Genomic DNA, 15,041 nt, shown 5'->3' with positions numbered 1-15,041 from the left:
ATCCGATTGCTAGCCTCTGTCACATTCGTATTGTGACGTACGTCAACACATAGACATGACGTCACACTTCGTCTCACCCTGCCGTTTATCAACATTGCACAGTGCACTGTATTTTGGAGGTAGGAGACCGCAATATTGGGATGATAATCCACGTAAATTCACAATCTTAATCCGAGGTGTGACTTGCGAGATCTTTGTAACACATGTTGTATTTTTTCAAATCATTACGTTTCCTCGGTGTGTATATATATATATATATAGATTTAAAAAATATGAAAAGAAAACACAGAAATCCTCCGTAAAGCTTTAACGCTTTCATTACATCTTCAGAAGCTTTACAAAAATGTATACATAGCAGTATCATAGTAACAGTGATTATGACGTCAAAGTAAGCGGAACGTTAAATGTCTATATTGTGACGTCATGGATAACGTACAACAATGATCTGGAAAAAGTACGGGAAAATCATAGGCAATTATAAAAGACTATTAAGTTTTGGCTTTAGAATACCAATAAAATGTTTTTCTTTTTCCCGTCTCTGAATAGCACTGGCACATCTGAGTTTATAAAATGGGAAAATGTTAAATCGTTTTTTACCACACGTTTCCAGGTGTGCACTTAACTGGATTTGTCTGTATTCAGGTGTACTGATGTGCTGCTTATGCACACGTACACGGGCACGGAGAGTGTTGCCAGTTTCACCAATGTAATTCCAACAGGATTTTATTTTAGAAGCACTAAAATTAGTTCTAGACAACAACTCGTTTGCTTTTTCCGACCACCATTACCTCCAAACTAAGGGAACTGCAATGGGGACAAAAGTCGCACCTACCTATGCAACATTAACCCTAGGTTATCTAGAACATAAGTTACATGATCAACTATGTACGTTGTGGGGGGTTGAATTTGCAAATAATATACAGTCTAAATGGAAGGGATATTTAGATGATTGTTTTATCTTGTGGGATGATGATGTCGATAAGTTATCGGAGTTTTACGATCTACTAAACCAAATGAACTCGGATATCAAATTCACGATGGAAACAGATGATACGCAAATGCCATTTCTTGACGTTCTTATATTAAAAGAAAATACCAGCTTAAATACGGATATTTATTATAAGCCCACAGATACCCACCAATACCTGCATTTCGGATCGTGCCATCCCCACCATACTAAAACAGCTATACCATATAATCTCGCAAGAAGGATTTGTACCATTGTCAGCAATATCGATACGAGGGATATCAGCTTGGAGGAATTAAAATTGTATTTATTAAGCCAGAAATACCCAGAACAACTTGTAGACGATGGAATAATGAAGGCTAAGGAGTGCGATAGGATACAGCTACTTTCAAACACACGATGTGCTAATGACGGAGAAATAATACCATTTGTACACACTTATAATCCGATAAATCAAAACATCAATTCAATTGTTTATGAATTAAACAAGCTACTTAGGGAAGATGAACAAACAAAAGGCATATACAAGAACTGTCGTTTTATTAGCAGTAAACGCCAGCCCAAAAATCTTAAGAGAATACTTTGTTCCTCCCAATTAGATGACCGTACTTATACAGTGTCAAAGTGTACGGACCCTCGATGCGGTACATGTGACTAGATTACAGAAGGGACCAGTTATAATTTTAACGGACGAGAATGTAAAGTTAATGCTAACATGTCATGCGATACAAAGGATGTCATATACGCCATCACATGTCCTGGATGCAACGAATATTACATTGGTGAAACTGGCAACACTCTCCGTGTACGTGTACATAAGCAGCACATCAGTACACCTGAATACAGACAAATCCAGTTAAGTGCACACCTGGAAACGTGTGGTAAAAAACGATTTAACATTTTCCCATTTTATAAACTTAGATGTGCCAGTGCTATTCAGAGACGGGAAAAAGAAAAACATTTTATTGGTATTCTAAAGCCAAAACTTAATAGTCTTTTATAATTGCCTATGATTTTTCCGTACTTTTTCCAGATCATTGTTGTACATTATCCATGACGTCACAATATAGACATTTAACGTTCCGCTTACTTTCACTGTTACTATGATACTGCTATGTATACATTTTTGTAAAGCTTCTGAAGATGTAATGAAAGCGTTAAAGCTTTACGGAGGATTTCTGTGTTTTCTTTTCATATTTTTTAAATATTAGTATCCGATTACTGAGACTCTATTTCAATTTTGGATATATATATATATATATATATATATATATATATATATATATATATATATACCTGATCGGGATATAGGGCTCACGGCGGGTGTGACCGGTCAACAGGGGATGCTTACTCCTCCTAGGCACCAGATTCCACCTCTGGTGTGTCCAGGGGTCCGTGTTTGCCCAACTATCTATTTTGTATTGCTTATAGAAGTTATGAGATTGATCACTGTTCGTTATTTTCACCTTGCATGTATATATATAGATATATATATAAAAGCACGAAAACCCAACAACACCCTACTTTCTTAAAGTGTTGGATCTGAGAAGATACAAGACCAGTAAAGACATTTATAAAAGCAATGAAAAGGCCACGACACTGTTGGTTAATTAAAACTCAAATTTTCGACTTTATCAAGTCTTTATGCCTTTATCAACAGGGCCGTAAATTACATGGAGGCGGAGGAGGCAGCTAGAATTTATGTTGTTTCCAATAACTAAGAACATGATACCTCCCTTAAAAAGCATTCCAAATCTTTCTTTTAGAATGAGTTAGTCAAGTAACATCTTAGAAGACCCTAGAATCAAGGATTTTGCACGAAACGTGTTCAGTGTGCACAAAATGTGCTCAGCATCTGGGGGCCTGTGCGGCCCCCAGACCCCCGCCTAATTTCCTGCCTCCTCCAAATTGAAGGTTAATTTACGGCCCTGATCAAGAGACATAATATATTACATTATATAAATAAAGCAGAAAAACTTATGTCTGTTGACATTTGATCAATCACTGTCATGCGATATTTCGTATATCGATGCGGGTATTCCCGTTTATTACAAACGCTCAAATGACGTCGTCTAACAATCTACGGCGAACCGTACGCGCTTAAATTTGACGCATGTGATAATTTTCAATAATATCACCCGTTGTCAAGTACTGTTACCTGTTGCTAGATATTATCATCCTGCGGCGCGTGCTTTCTGTTCTCAGAGGGTAACAATATGTTTTTTCAAATGCTTCTCGACCAATCAGGTTCGAGTATTTTACATGAAAGTATAATAAAAACAGATAACACACACCACGAAAAACGACAAGTATCAATAAACTACATTGGTAACAAGAATGTATATATATATATATATATATATATATATATATGTGTGTGTGTGTGTGTGTGTGTGTGTGTGTGTGTGTGTGTGTGTGTGTGTGTGTATATGATACCAGAAAGTTGATGATCGACGTGTTTTTCTGTCGCGTGTCTTTAATACAAGCGGAATATTGTGATTCCCAGAGTGTTTAAGTCTACTCCTGATGATCTTTCCTTCATATAGACTTTGATGTTTAAAGCAATATATTTTTTTCGGTCACAGTATCAATTTACTGATGTCGGTCATTGAAAATTGTTTTGCTCACCTACCAGGGGCTGAGTGGCATTTTGAAAAAAGAGATAAATTGTTGATTGATGTGGAATGAATTTTAGCATTTTTGGTAAATGCGACTAATCTGAAACTTCATCTAGTGCGATTAGCACCGACGGTGTCTCATACCAGTGTTTGGAGAATTCGACCACCAGAGCTGGAACAGTGAGCGTGAGGCCACACAGACAGTCTGACAGCAAGGGGATGTTGTCTAGGATGAGTGGTGGCAAATGTAATTTGAAGTTTATATCAGGCAAAAACCTATTTACATATATGTACATATTTTTTTTATATATATTTGTGCTGAGGTTTGTAGTGAGATTTGTGTATGCATTCAGTGCAAGACTTGCTGTATAATGGTAAGATGATAGTTGTCCGTGACACCTATATACTGCTGTATGATGATAAGATGATAGTTGTCCGTGACACCTATATACTGCTGTATGATGGTAAGATGATAGTTGTCAGTGACACCTATATACTGCTGTATGATGAGATGATAGTTGTTCGTGACACCTATATACTGCTGTATGATGGTAAGATGATAGTTGTCAGTGACATTGTTTACTGAGTCACACAGGAGGAGGTGACACGACTCCTACCCGGGGCATTGTTTCTTAATTATAAGTTACACACACATGTCCATCAAGTACATATAACACATTAACTTCCTCTTGGTTAGTGCGTTTGTATGTGCAGAAGTCTGTTGATCTGTTTGTCCGTTCATATAATTAGATATATTGGGTGTCTCCTCAGGCAGAGTAATCATTTGATGGGCCACTTGTTTCTGATTAGGCTGAAAGTGTCGTTGAGTTGTCGACATTTGGTGTGTCGAATCAAACCAGTGATGATGATTTGTTTCAGTGATGTCGATCTGTTCTTCCTTGATGATTAGTTAAAGATAATGAACAGTGATCAATCTCGTATCCCCTATAACCAATACAAAATAGAAAATTGGACAAACACGGACCCCTGGACACACCAGAGGTGGGATCAGGTGCCTAGGAAGAGTAAGCATCCCCTGTCGACCGGTGAAGCTCCTACCTATTCAAGATGTGCATTGTTGCTATGATGTGACATGCCATAAAGCATTTCCTTAAATGCTTTTACCCCCGCATTATAGTGTGAAGTATGTATTGCCCTTTGTAATTTCAGTAATGTGTGAACAGTGCTTTGGATAAAATATTGTTTATGACCCTTGTGTAAAACATAATAGCAATACAAAGTGATTTAGATTTGTTAATTGGTCACAGGATCAGTTTAATTTGTTAAAGGATTCTATTTTATATCAAAGTATCTGTTTTACGGAACTCAATCAAGAGTACATTCAGAACAGTTAAATGATGACACCTAAAAGCGACGGGGATTCAATGTCATCTTTATAAATCCTTAATTTTTCTCAATTCTTTGTTACATAAGTTTAACATTGTGACCCTGGGTCGAGGCCTCTGCTGGTGGACTGTTAGTCCACGAAGGTCTCTGCAGCCCAGTAGCTAAGTACTTCGTTACTAGCTTGAAAATACGGATGTATATTTAATTGCAGCGATAAAATTTAGAAATTCATTTCAAAATTAAGGATTATCTCCCTCATGCATAGCTCTCATCCTTGAACGAATTTGGCTCCAGATTTTGTCACTCTAGTTTTCCTTTTAGCTCCTACAAGTTTATTGTTATTTCAATTATCCAAAATTTCGGCTTGATCATCACTGAAGAGACATTATTTGTCGAAATGCGCATCTGGTGCATCAAAATTGGTACCGTATAAGTTTAACATGTAGATGATGAAAAACACTTTGCCAAAATTTGGTATTACTTTCATACTCAGGATCAATCATCCTTTAAAACTGTTTTCATAGCTCTTTGAAGTTTGAAGCTATGATATGTTGGCATTCATAAAATCAACCGTATTAATGATCAAAAGGTCAAGAATAATTTCTAACGACAAGATTTTTAAAAATAATTTTTAATTTGTGATATAAAACACATCAGGAAAAAATGTACACCATTGCAAATGTTTGTTTCTTCTTTGAAATATGAAAAATTAACAACTCTATTACACCAGAAATGTCAAGAGTGTCACAGCTTCCTAGTGAATTCACCACAACTTCACCACGGTTCTAATGCTGTAAGAATAAATAATGCAAATTACTCAAGAGTGCGAATGTATGGTTTGGCACCACAGTACATAAATTATCCACCATTGTGTTTTGAAAATTAGACTAGATTTTTTGTTGTTGATATTCCATGAATTTTTTTCTAAGAAGTTCTGTTTTTTGTATGGGAGTTATTTGCCTTGAATGCAAAGTTTTAGATGATGATCAGAAACCCTAAATTTCATAGCACATACACTGCTGTGACCCCTATATCCTGAGCAGGTAAAAAGAGTAACCCGTAGTCAAAATCAGTATGTAAAGAACAGCCTAAACATTGGTATGAAACATGTCAGACAGCATTCGACATAATGACGGCTGTATTTACAAATATGATTGGATGTTTCAGTGGAGATCAAGAAAATGTACTCCCTATTATCCAAACCCATTGACAAAAGGTTAAGATACACACCTTTTCCCAGAATGCATCAAATCGAAGGCTTCATTGATCTGGTTCAGGTTAATGTTATTAGACACGAACTCGTCCACCAGGATCTTTTTGTTCATGTAGCTGTCAACCAACTTTGGAATGCTGTCCTTACTTTTCCAACCTTTAAATATAATTTACTCACATAATTATACCAAAAATGAAATTAGATTGACTAAAACACTACATACAATCATATCTCAATCAAAAGAACAACACTGCTCACTTTATATGGAATCAATTAGAACTTATTAACCACCAGTGCTATAATCAATTATCACCCTGAACTTTCAAGTTGTCAAAGAAAGCAAGTTGGACTTCCTAAATATTTGGTCACATTCATTGGCTAAGATCGTAGGAGGAAATAGAAGAGAGAATGGGTTGTTTATTTGGTTGGGGACAGGACACATAATGCGTCAAATCATGCGAGAAATTCCGGTAAGATTTCTTTCTTGAATAAAATTTGCGTTCGGGTTATCGTATGTCTTTCAACGTTCATCACTTATTTTTCGTATTTTTGTTGAATACATTTGACAGAAACTTCTTAATCGGAAAGTGAAAATCCGAAATACAGAAAAACACTGCACAATGTTATAATAGAATATATAGGATGGGTATGTAAAGGTACGCCTAATTCCCCAAAAGTCGTCAGTAACTGAAGCAAAAGGTGAACATAACGTAAGGTTATCAATGAAAGGTGAAGATAACGAGAAGTGATCAATCTCATAACTCCTATAAGCAATACAAAGTAGATAGTTGGGTAAACACGGAACCCTGGACACACCAGAGGTGGGATCAAGTTCCTAGGAGGAGTAAGCATCCCCTGTCGCCCGGTCACACCCGCTGTGAGCCCCATATCTTGATCAGGTAAACGGAGTTATCCGTAGTCAAAATCAGTGTGCCAAGAACGGCTTAACAAACGGTATGAAACACGTCAGACAGCATTAGACCCAATAATAGGTTGTATTGGCAAACTAGATCGTTATAACGACCAAAGAATTTGCGAAATGCTGATTTTAAACGCGACTGTTGGAACCCCTGCACCATCAACTTGTTTGTTAGTAGCCTGCTACAATTTAAGAAATCTCATAACTGTAATAAAGAATACAAAACTAACATTTGGGTAAACATGGCCCCCTTGACCAGACTACTCTATTCCTAGTTAGAGGACGGTTCCCTGCATGTCATTGTGTACTTTACCTCCAATTACGGAGACTGACACGGTAGTGCACTCGATAGAGCAAATAAACGCGATGACACGATAAAAAAAAATCTCATTACTAAATGACCACATCTTCTAGAATACTTCTAAATCAATGGATAAATTAGTGGTTTCATAACAAAAGATGGTGACAACTTTCTATGATTGATTGATTGATTGTATCTTGCTTAACGTCTCGCTCGAGACTTTTTCACTCATATGGAGATGTCACCAAGACCGGTGAAGGGCTTCAAATTTAGGCCTATGTTCGGCACTTACGGCCATTGAACAGCGAGGGTTCTTTAGCGTGCCACCCTACTGTGACACGAGTCATCGTTTTTAAGGTCATATCCGAGGACCCGTGATATTCACACCTGATGCCGAGCGTTTGGCGATGGAACTATCACTACCTGTTTTGACGACTTAGGTCTGTCGCGGCCGGGATTCCAACCCCGGCCTTCCACATGCGGCGAGAACGCTCTAACCTCTCGGCCACAGCAACTTTATATGAATAAAAGATACCGCAAGGAATGTTTACATGTACGACCACACCAACCAACCTCCAAATACAGATCCTTGCCAAACACGACCAGTAACTAATTGGAATGGACGAGTGGAGATCTCCTGTTGAGCTGGTGCCACACCAATGACCGTAGCTACACCCCATCCCTTGTGACAGGACTCTAATGCTGCTCTCTGAATAAGATACATTAATAACATTGAAGATCTTGAAACGTGAGAGAAACAACAGAGCAAGTGTAGATGATATTCACTAAGTGTATTCCATTATAGATGTAGAAGTCTGACTTTCAATCGTATATACATATACACAAATAATTGGCACATCTCACAACACACTCAGCTGTGAAATCTAACACAGACCATGCAAGCCACGTTTCCAATGCATTCAAACGTGAAGTCCAGCCCTCCGTCTGTCATCCCCACGAGGACGTCCTGGATAGGTTTGTCGTGGTCCTTTGGGTTTACACCCTCCGTCAATCCAAATTTCTTACCTGAGTTACGATAAATCAAACAAAATTAATACAATTGCTGCACGAGGAAAGAACTGGCACACAATATTTCTTGTTTATGACGGTATTTCTGGGGTTTTAAACTTTATAAACTCTTATTTTTGTTATTTTTCTGCAAACATCCACTGAGCTTACTCACCTAACTCAAACTTATCTGGGTTGATGTCGACGCCAATGATTCTTGAAGCTCCAGCTTCTTTACAGCCCATAGCGACAGCCAAACCTACGCCACCTAGTCCCCAGATAGCACAGGTGGATCCAGGTTCCACCTAAATAAGTCAGTACAAAATATACAGATGGATCTAGGTTCTAGGTTCTTATGAATCAAAACGGTAAAAGCGGAAATGTGTCTATGTATATGCAAGACAAAAGATGATATCTGGATTTTTGTTTCCTGAAAGAACATAACGAACAGTGAAAAGCTCATAACTCGTATAAACAACACAAAATAGAGAGTTGGGCAAACACGGACCCCTGGATACACCAGAGGTGGAATCAGATGCCTAGGACGAGTAAGCATTCCCCTGATGACCCGTCGTGAGCCCTATATCTTGATCAGGTAAACGGAGTTCATCGCGATTCTTTGTTCCGTATACCGTAACCTGACGAAATCAAGACATTCGATGATCATCCCATCAAACCCCGTAATTACTAGGAATAAATTCCGCGTCTACAGCATCTCTGGGTAACCTACTGCAAACGTGTAAAATCAAATGGAAAAAAGCCATGATTCGCATTTTATTCACAAAAATTGTGAAAGACTGAATGACATGCTGTCAATTTGAGAAACATTGCAAGTTCAATCAACGAAATCTCACTGAGTGATCACCTTTATCTTTGCCGTGTTTTGAAATCTTCTTAGCAATAACCACCTCTAGAAATGTTGTTTACACTTTGTATGTTTTATTCTTTCTATGTTCAGAAATATTTTTTACGGTGACAACTCATATCTTGGTGATTAGAAAGCTTACCTTAGTCTATGTAAAGAAATATTTGTCAGTTACCACCATTCCTTACCCTGGTCGAAATTCAGAAATCCCGTTTACAGTGACCACCCATTACATATACCTTAGCCGTATTGAGAGCTGCTCCGTATCCGGTGGAAATACCACAGCCCAGCAGACACACCTTATCCAGGGGAGCAGACGGATTCACCTGTCAATCACAATCAAACCTCTCAAGAATTTTATGTTGAATTTAAAATTTAGTAAACACAGTCTGAAAATCACAAGACGTTAAATATATACAAAATACCAATTTATAGACTATGTTCTGAGAGCATGAACGAATGACCTTGTAAAGTATCAGGGTTACCTTAGTAACTGATGTTTCCGTGACAACAGTGTACTGACTGAAGGTGCTACATCCCATGAGATGATAGACTGGCTTCCCCTTACATTTAAATCGGGAGGTTCCATCCGGCATCACTCCCTTAACATATTTAATCCTGTCAAAGGAAAACTTCTGTTGTAAAACGTCTGTTTGGTGTCTTTCTGTGCGTACCCTACTTCATCGTGCATCACTATTTCAGTGTCATAAACTTAAGGCGTTCCCTTTTCTAACTTGATATTCATTTATCTCATATAATCCAGGTGTATTCCAGGTGTATTTTATGATACATACATACTTAAAGAACACAAGTTAAATATTCCAAGTAAAACTTGGCTTCCTTAAGTTGTCATTGAAATGCAGACCAACGAAGAAAAGCATCCATGACTTTTACAACACGAACTAAAAAATTACTGTGCTGTCACCAAAATGCATTTTAACCGTACATATTTGTTTATATATAGATAAGATTTCCTTATGTCTCAAAATTGCTTGTTGATGTTATATATTTGCATGCTGCAATTCAGATATGATCCTGCATAGTCATACAATGTTTAAGAAATGATCGAGGGAAATATTGTTTCTCAATCCAATCTGTATCTATTTTTTACTTGCTAAGATAAAGACCTATACTACAACGATAAAAACTTAAGCTGTTGGCTAAGGCATTGATCTGAACTACCTACTGAGATAAAGACGCTAATTGTCAGTCAATCAACAAGATAAACTTATATATATATATATATATATATATATATATATATATATATATATATATATATAAGCGTGTTTTACTGTACTCAATCAATCTTGAAGTTACCCCATTTCGTCACAAAGGTTTGATTTGGGAGACTTGCAGAACTTGCATTCATTACACTGAGGAACGTACAGAGGAATCACGTGGTCACCTGCATAAAGTCATCACAACTTATTCAACAACCTCAAATTCGTTACAAGTCATATATTAAAGTATATAGATAAATATAATCTTTATCACATTTAATTTTCATTTCTTCCACAATTATTGACTTCCACTGACCTGGTTTAACTGTAGTGACACCTTCTCCCACGCTCTCTACAATACCTCCTCCTTCATGACCCAATATAAAGGGAAATGGTTTTCGTGGATCCGACCCATTCAGGAAAAAGGCATCACTGCGACACACACCCGTATACAAAATCTGTAAAGACAAAATACACCGTGTATTTGCTTATTAGTTTGTTGTTTGTTTGGGTTGTTTTGGTCCCTGCTGATTTTTTTCTTTAAGCCTAGCTAAAGTGCAACAGAATTTGACCTACATGTGTGAATGCAAGTCACGACGGTAGCGGTGAAAGTTTCTTTTGTCGTCAGTACGCCTACCGTGAACCTGGCGCGGTAACTCAGTGGTAGAGCGTTCGCTTCGTTACTCAGTGGTAGAATGTTCGCTTCGTAACTCAGTGGTAGAATGTTCGCTTCGTTACTCAGTGGTAGAATGTTCGCTTCGTAACTCAGTGGTAGAATGTTCGCTTCGTAACTCTGTGGTCGAGAGTTTGAGCCCGGCTAGTATCACGGCGGCGTAAAACCTAAGACGTACAAATACGTATTGACTGCTCTCTCGCCAAACGCTAGACATCTAGAAGCGAGAGCCACGGGTCTTTCGGATATGACCTTAAAAACGGGGGTCCTGTGTTGCGACAGTCGTTGGCACGTTGAAAAACCCTCACTGCTAAAAAAGCAAGTCCTAAGCATAGGTTTATATTTGTGGTACTTCGCCTACAGCTGGTGACATCTCAGTATCAGTGAAAAATTCTCGACGGGACGTAAAACAAACAGTAAACCATAGAGACGTAAAAATTACGACAGTTACCAAAACATGAGGAACTGGAACCATATCTCTGTGTTTACACCTCACAACTAGCAATTGTAAATAAAGATTTCAAGAAAGACTGAAATGCTCTTACTAGTATATTGCGCATAAGCCACGCCCTATATTAAATAGGATCTCGTCTTCCAAACGTTTAAGCCCTTTGCATGGGATACACAATGGAATAAACAATTTCATTCCCAAACATCAATGTAACAAGACACTGATGTTATGAAGTTCGGAAATGCCTTTCTTTGATTGGTCATTTTAACAGCAATGTTGGCCTCTTTAACCCCCCACCGTTATTCTTTGGGAGCAAAAAAGGTACATACAAACATAGGTCTTATTCCTCCTTTTCTGGCTTGATTTCCTAATAATCTACCCCAGTTTTCAACCCTCTGCCCCATATCAGTGTGATATGAAAATGTTTGTCTTCATATCATGAACATAAAAACAAGTTAACTGCCTCAATTCCAGTGCTTCAAAAAATTATTAACCTAAACAAAGTCCAAAAAGGCAGTACGTAATCCCTCTTATTCGGCCCCGTTTTCGTTGTATGTTCAAAATAATATCAAAAGCTACACATTTTGAAATCATTTCAGCTTGAACATATGTATAGAGCACATACATCGGCAACAACTAAACTAACGTGAATTATTGATCATATCATGATGCATAAGATATCTTGAAATAAGCATGCGAAAAGGCTGAACAACTTCCTCGGAGTTCGTGTGGATTTTGTTCTATGTCTTATTCAAATATTTTACTCATCTAGAGACGTCACCAGTTCTAGGTGAAGTGCCACTAAGTTTGACCAATGTATGCCCTAGCAATGAGGGTTCCTTAACGAGTCAACACCTACCGTTTTCAGGTCATAACCATGACTTTCCCCTTCTCGTGCCAGGCGTGACGAAGGAAAATTAACCATTTATGTTCAATGTCTTTAAGGGATCGACAATAGAACCTGAGCCTCCCTGTTGCGGTCCTCCAATCACTATGCTACCGCAATCACTAAAGTAAAATGCTGAGCGAAGAGGGGTCATTGTCATATATTTATAGACATATAGGATTTTACTTTTCCTAGTTTGATAAAGCTTGAGAAAATTTACTTTTTTAGGACTCATACACATATCTGGTTAAAAAGTGCCCCTTTCTTTCAAAGAAGTAGAGCGATTTTCCTAGATGCTTGAAAACAAGCACAAAACACCATTTGAAATCTATTTCTTTAAACATAAATAGAGAGAATGCCAAACTTTGTTTTCAACATGAAGGTACATGAATCTTTATTGAAGCCAAATATATATAATTGAAATTACAGATAGCTACCTTTAATCAACATTTTTGCTTGAAAATATATCTTTCTCAATCTGATACATCAATGTGAACATATTGATAAATATCTTAATGTGAACACATTGATAGATACCTTAATATTGTAATGTGAACATATTGATAGATACCTTAATGTTAACAGATTGATAGATACCTTAATGTGAACATATGGATAGATATCTAAATGTGAACATATTAATAGATATCTTAATGTGAACATATTGATATATATCTAAAGTGAACATATTGATAGATATCTTAATGTTAACATATTGATAGATACCTTAATGTGAACATATTGATAGATACCTTAATGTGAACATATTGATAGATATCTTAATGTGAACATATTGATAGATACTTTAATGTGAACATATTGATAGATATCTTAATGTTAACAGATTGATAGATACCTTAATGTGAACATATTGATAGATATCTTAATGTAAACAAATGGATAGATATCTTAATATGAACACATTGATAGATACCTTGATTCGGACTTCCCCAGCCTTTGGTGGCTCCACCTCCACAGTCTCTATAACAAGAGGTTTCTTGGCCTCCCAGGCCACTGCAGCTTGACATGTGATGACCTATAAAATGGAAAAGAGGCATCACTGGTGAAATGGAACAGAGACATGAGATGACCTGTAAAATGGAACAGAGGCATGAGATGACCTGTAAAATGGAACAGAGGCATGAGATGACCTGTAAAATGGAACAGAGGCATGAGATGACCTGTAAGATAGAACAGAGGCATGAGATGACTTGTAAAATGGAACAGAGTGTATGTTACAATGATTCGCTTTCTAAGACAGCGGACCAATCTGGACTGTATCTAGAAATGTGTATCATGTACGTTTTTATTTCGGGTGCTTCTTTGTATTTTATGCTATATTTTCCATTATCTGAACCAATGGCGTTGTAATAATCCTCAAACTTAAATAATATAGACTTTTATTATGATATTGTGTTCCGTTCCCTTTTCCATTCCATGTTTTAGTAGCAGCCATCATTTAGGAGGCGTTTTTTCCACAGCACGCCACGTTTAGTTTTTGGAGTGGTACAAAGAAGCAGACTACTAGGAAGTATATTCACCATACACACCCGTAATAAGATACATGAACACACTTCGTCAAGAAATACATTTTCTAAAAGATTCATTGTAAGAGTGTTGACCAGATCGAAATATTTCTCTTGAATGGACGTGACAACTAACGATTCATTTTACCTTCCCGGTTGTGTCCTCCATCTTTCACTTTTCCTAATCAAGAAACGCCGTGTGCAAAAGCCCGAAACCGTAACATCTGTTATCTTAAAGACCGAACATCATCCGTCCCTTATTTAAATACCCATGGACATGAATATATACGATGTATGAGACGCCGTTATGACTTTTATTTCCATCGTTAGGTCACATGAGCTAAAAGCTCAAGTTAGCTTTCTGATAACTTTCTGTCCGGCGTCCGTCAGTCCGTGAACTTTTCACATTTTTTACTGCATACCAAGAACCACAAGGCTAATTTCAACCAAACTGGCAGTAAAGCATGCTTGGGTGAAGAGGATTCAAGATTGTTCAAGTGAAGTGCTATGCCATTTTCGAAATGGAGAGAAATTCGGGAAAAAAATGCCATCGTTTAAAAATCTTCTGGGCCATTTTCAAACAAACTTGGCACAAGTCATTCTTGAATAAATAGAATTTCAGGTTTTTTCAAATGAAGAACCATCCTCTCTCCATAGGGGAGATAATTAGGAAAATGCAAAAAATAAGGCGGGGTCGTTTAAAAATCTTCTTAAGAACCACTGGACCAGAAAAATTGAAAGCTTCCTGACCTAATGAAATGTATTCAAGTAATGACTCTTGGCTTAGGGTTGGGCCATAATAGGGGATCAAACTTTTACATGGGGATAGATAGGGAAAATCTTTTAAAATCTTAAGGCAGGGCCATGAATATTCATATTGATATAAAAGCATACCTAGATAGTGTAGATTGAAGTTTGTTCAAATCATTACCCCATAGGGGATTGACAGTAAGGTCATGATTAGTCATTGATATTGCTATGCAAACATCTTCAGGTAAGGCAAACTTAAGGTTGTTTTATTCAGTGGCATCAGAAGTAGGATGG

At 37.4% G+C, this 15,041-nt stretch overlaps 1 protein-coding gene across 1 annotated transcript; it reads right to left on the bottom strand.

Moving 5' to 3' along the window:
• Positions 1-5,547: 5,547 nt before the first annotated feature.
• On the bottom strand, positions 5,548-14,315 carry LOC125668510 (alcohol dehydrogenase class-3-like). The gene is made up of 11 exons (XM_048902747.2): positions 14,146-14,315; positions 13,406-13,507; positions 10,778-10,919; positions 10,559-10,646; positions 9,724-9,856; positions 9,478-9,564; positions 8,549-8,678; positions 8,261-8,391; positions 7,939-8,074; positions 6,163-6,301; positions 5,548-5,723 (listed from the first exon to the last, which is right to left on the bottom strand). Exons 1-11 carry the CDS (start codon positions 14,164-14,166, stop codon positions 5,696-5,698), a joined length of 1,137 nt encoding a protein of 378 aa, XP_048758704.1. The 5' UTR covers positions 14,167-14,315; the 3' UTR covers positions 5,548-5,695.
• Between the last annotated feature and the right edge of the window lie 726 nt (positions 14,316-15,041).

Source organism: Ostrea edulis, chromosome 4, assembly GCF_947568905.1.
Source record: "Ostrea edulis chromosome 4, xbOstEdul1.1, whole genome shotgun sequence".
NCBI classification, from domain to species: Eukaryota; Metazoa; Mollusca; class Bivalvia; order Ostreida; family Ostreidae; genus Ostrea; species Ostrea edulis.
Note: the sequence above shows the minus strand (reverse complement) of the source record. Positions and strands in the feature narration are given on the sequence as shown.